Source organism: Megalops cyprinoides, chromosome 13 (assembly GCF_013368585.1).
Source record: "Megalops cyprinoides isolate fMegCyp1 chromosome 13, fMegCyp1.pri, whole genome shotgun sequence".
NCBI lineage: Eukaryota > Metazoa > Chordata > Actinopteri > Elopiformes > Megalopidae > Megalops > Megalops cyprinoides.
In genome coordinates this window covers 23,798,138-23,802,450 of record NC_050595.1, presented here as the reverse complement: position 1 = coordinate 23,802,450, position 4,313 = coordinate 23,798,138, and the positions used below count along the sequence as shown (strand labels likewise).

The 4,313-nt window shown below is 46.2% G+C and overlaps 1 protein-coding gene across 1 annotated transcript; it reads right to left on the bottom strand.

Moving 5' to 3' along the window:
- Positions 1–367: 367 nt before the first annotated feature.
- Positions 368–4,018, bottom strand: tlnrd1 (talin rod domain containing 1). Its single transcript, XM_036543171.1, has one exon. The coding sequence runs from the start codon at positions 1,950–1,952 to the stop codon at positions 888–890; it is 1,065 nt and encodes a 354-aa protein (XP_036399064.1). The 5' UTR covers positions 1,953–4,018; the 3' UTR covers positions 368–887.
- Positions 4,019–4,313: the final 295 nt, after the last annotated feature.

Sequence of the window (4,313 nt, the reverse complement as noted above, 5' to 3'; positions counted from 1 at the left end):
ACTAAGACTCAGTTTGTAGCGCAAATACTGCATCAGCACACATCTACACATTTAATATGGCTCTATACTGACGATACAAGACATACAAGAACAGGCTATCATTATGGCCAACATTTTGCCCCTCCTCTTTGCTTTGTGTCTGAAGTTTTGTTACTTCGAAGTACCTTCCTCTGTTGTTTCTTATATATGAAATACATAGGTATGTACACACATTTATATGTGTATGATGGTACACCATCATTCTAGGCCCCTAACTAATGAATGCTTTGCATAGGCAAGCCGAATGAAGGGTAACGCAAAGAGCAATCCGACACCCGCGACCTATGAGAAACAACATTTTAATAGTTGAAATAAATACTCCAGTACATGCATGATCAAAACACATTGAAAATACTAGTAAGTTCTGGTAAATAGTGTAAAAACCTATAGCACACACTCAGCAGCAGCTTTTACCCATTAAAATTCACACATGGAAAACAAACACTGCCACTCTTCCCACTTTTACACAGCTCATTTACTTCTATAGATCACCAGCTCAAACGACACACGCGTCAGGCTACATCCATCAATTCATCAGTTGTTTTCAAATGGCTGAAAACTGAGGTAAACTTTTCTGGTTTAAATTTGTTATTTCCTTGCGAAGGGGGGAGGAGGGGGGAGCTAACAGTGATTGTTGATTAGGACAGAGTTGTTAGTCTGGCTGTCTGGCTGTTTTGGAATGGCTTCAATCACACCCAGCGTGAGAAGGCCTCTGTAGGAAACTCAAACCAGCCCGCGTCCCCAACGGCTCTCCATCATTGCTCTTTGTGTCCTCTTTACTGCCGTAAAGGGTCGGTCCGATCCATCTCTTTGGTACACAAAAGGGAGGTTCATTATTTTAATAGGCTTTAATTCACAGAATGGGAGTTGACTGGCGGTAAAGTCCTGGGTGAAGATCTTTCCCTTAGTGCCTGAGAGAGCAAATAGCATCCGTCCGAGACAGCGCAGGCCGAGTTCCGCAAGCGCTCCCGGTAGTCCGGCATCTTGGTGCTATTCTCTGGCTGCTGGGATATGTCCCTGAGGCCTTGTGTCAGGAGGACGCAGGCGGAGACCACGCTCATCGCCCCGCCCAGAATGGCCGTCTGCACCGCCTTCCCCTCGGGGCTTATGGTGGCCGCTTTGCCCAAAAACTGAGGCTCGGTGGCAAAGCCCACCAAGGCGTGCACCGACTGCACCAGGGGCCCGCTGAAGAGGACACACCTGTTCCTGGTCAGCTCGCTGGGCGAGGTCTTCAGCTCCTTCACGCAGGCCAGGAGGGCGGTGGCGCTGGTGCTCATGCACTTGACGCCGTGCTTGAACTGCTCCTTGGCGAACTTGTCCTTAGACTTCTCGCTGGCCAGGATGGAGGCGTCCGTCAGGGTCTTCAGGTTCCTGGAGATGTTCTGGGACACCTCGAGGAGGAGCTGGGGGCTCAGGTCGGCCACGGCGGTCACCCTCAACGCCGCGCAGCTCTGCTCCACCTCGTGCCGGCAGCGGGTCACCTTGTAGCGGTCCACCAGGCCTGGGAGGGAGGGCTGGGAGCCCCCCGTCTCCACGGCAGCCAGGTAAGCAGCGTGGGCCGAGCACTCGGTCAGCGAGATCACCAGGTCGCCCATCTCCTGGATCCGCTCCCCGACCTCGGTGAACTTGCCCATGTTGAGCTGGCTCTGAATGTCATGAGTCAGAATGGACAGCTCCTTGGTCCGGGCGATGACGGTGTCCCGGCAAGTCTCGAACGTCTCGGCCACCGGCAGTCCTTCAGCGCCGATGACCGGCCTGGTTTCGCTGGAAAGTAGTAGCAGGTCTGCCACCAGCTGCATCTTGCCTTTACACGTGTCACAGATAGAGGGGAGCTTTTTCCTCTGCTGTAAGCTGCCGCTCAGAATGCTGGTAGATCCCTCACTAGCTGACTTCCCCGAGCCACTACTAGCCATAGTAGGGAGGTCAAGCTAATTTGCTGGGGTTTTTGTTTGTCTTTTTTTTTTTTTTTTACAAAACCAGATTAAATCATACACTCCATTGTAAGGGACAGTAATTTAAGTTATTTTGTTCCAAAAAATCCTCATGTACTTCACAAAAAACACTGGATTGACACTGGCCAAGCAGTCTTCGTTGTAGTCCTTCAAAATGTATGCATGTACGTGTATCCACTGTTAATTCCAAACCTTGAAAGAGCACAGGAAATTGAATTCTTTGAAGTAAACATTTGCTAAAACTGCGACAGAATGAGTAGGTAACTACTATATTGTAGTTGTCTTACAAGGTATCTACTTGTGAACAGCAGGGAAGTGGAGACTAACATACACTATTTGTTGAAAAAATTCAAAGCTTTAAGATTTTGGCTGATTTCAGCTGTGGGCATGAAGGCCCAGCAGATTTAAGTCATGCTAATTGTGTTTCACCTTGAAGAACAAGACGCATTTGTTGTGTTTTTCACTGAAAAAAATCCTGGATTTGTCAATAACCCATCAGCTGCATTTGAAATTCCCTTCGTTCACACTTTCTTGTGTAGTTTTACACCTTATATCAACTTGTATTTTCCTGGTTAAATGCCCTTATTGAGCTTTTCTCTAAGGGATGCCCATCCAGCACCCAGCTGTTTATGAAACAAATATTCACAGGTTGTATTTTGTTGCATTAATAAGCTATAAATGGCTATATTGGTCCAAACAATAACACACAAAATTCAAAACCATTAAAATAACTGCAGTGCCACCGGGTTGCCTCTCTTTAGGCGAAGTGCAGACTGAACAAAAAAAATTATCAAAAATATTTGTATACTGTGCAGCTAAGAAAATAAGGAATATTAGTAAAGTCTGTTGGCGTTAGCGACGATGTTTGTGTTAAACGTCAAAACTGTCCTTTCGTTTACTTTGTGTCGAGCAAATCTGAATTTAAAATACCTGCGTGCACAACGGCAGCAGGGCTTCGATGCACCGTATACGTTGATCTGTTCAAAATCCGTCTGACCACCCTCGAGTGACTGGGAGGCAGTTTCATGCCTCTTATAACATGACCACCACCAGAGCAGTTCCGATTGACCTCACCCGGATCGCAATGCTTTTCCTGCACCATCATTCCATTAATCTTCCAAAATAAAAGCCTCCGGTACTAAAGCAACAGGCCAACTGCGGCGGTCCTCCCTCGACTTTCAGTCTTTTCCTTTTTGTACACAGTCCAGTCATATAAACTAGTTCATTTTCCAAGCACAATTCCATGTACATTTCTATTGTCCATACGCACTCTTCAGCAAAAGGCAGGGTATGATCTCGTCCGGCGTTCGTGGCGTCGGGTTTCGCTTCTGATATCCATATCAGAGTCGTATTCCGGTCGAAAAGCTGCCCTTTTCAAAAGTACACTCCGCAACTTTCGCCGATGATCTTCACTTTGAAACTGCTTCGGAGAGAAGTGGTCGTGATTCTTGATTGAAAGTCGGTTATATGTTCCCGCTACATCTTCTGTATCAGGAAGAAGAGGAGGGTGTGGCCGTGCTTGTGCTGCTCGGTTGTAACGCAGCACGGCAAATCGGAGCGCTTACTCGCCCAAATACTGCAACTTTCAGTTGTGTTTACGAGCGCATATTCACACCAGCCGAGAGAACGACGTAGTTTATCGCGTTCCCACGCGTCTAGTTTTTACCGTTGTCGCAGTTTGAAGCGGTAGTCTGTTTTCCTTCTGTTTTGGCTATATTGTCCGGATTTTAGAGCAGGGTGATCTCTCTGCCACAAGCCATCTCCTCCCGAGGCCCCGACGTGGGTGCATTCGACTACCGGTGTAGCCGGGACAAAGTTACAGTATTCCACCCAATGAAGTAACACTCCCATATATGAGCGATTGCCCGCCTTCCATCGCTGTCCGAATTCTCCTTTGACTTATTTTCTTTCAACATAAAAAACATGTATAACTTAGGTGTGTAGCATACTGCTTTCGTTGTTCAAAGTACTTTAGGCTCACACTCACTGAAACACAGCTGTAAGATCTTAGTGAGCAGTGCCTTTGCTGTAACCTCAGTTAAACTTTAATTTTATGTTGTACGTTTCCGCCTTCATTTTGAGTCAACTGCCTCCCATACTGTGCAGTCATTAGCTGGTTTACTTCGCTTGTAAAAAAATACTGTATCAATTGCTTTAGCTCCAAAGTGGTTACTTATTGTCATAAAATTGTCAGATGTGGCATATAAACATAGACCATAGGGTGACTTCAAAATACAACACAACTATGGTGAATTTACTGAGAAAGGAATAAATGTACAGTTAAAATAAGACGTTCAAAAAACGTATAGTAATGGTACAAAA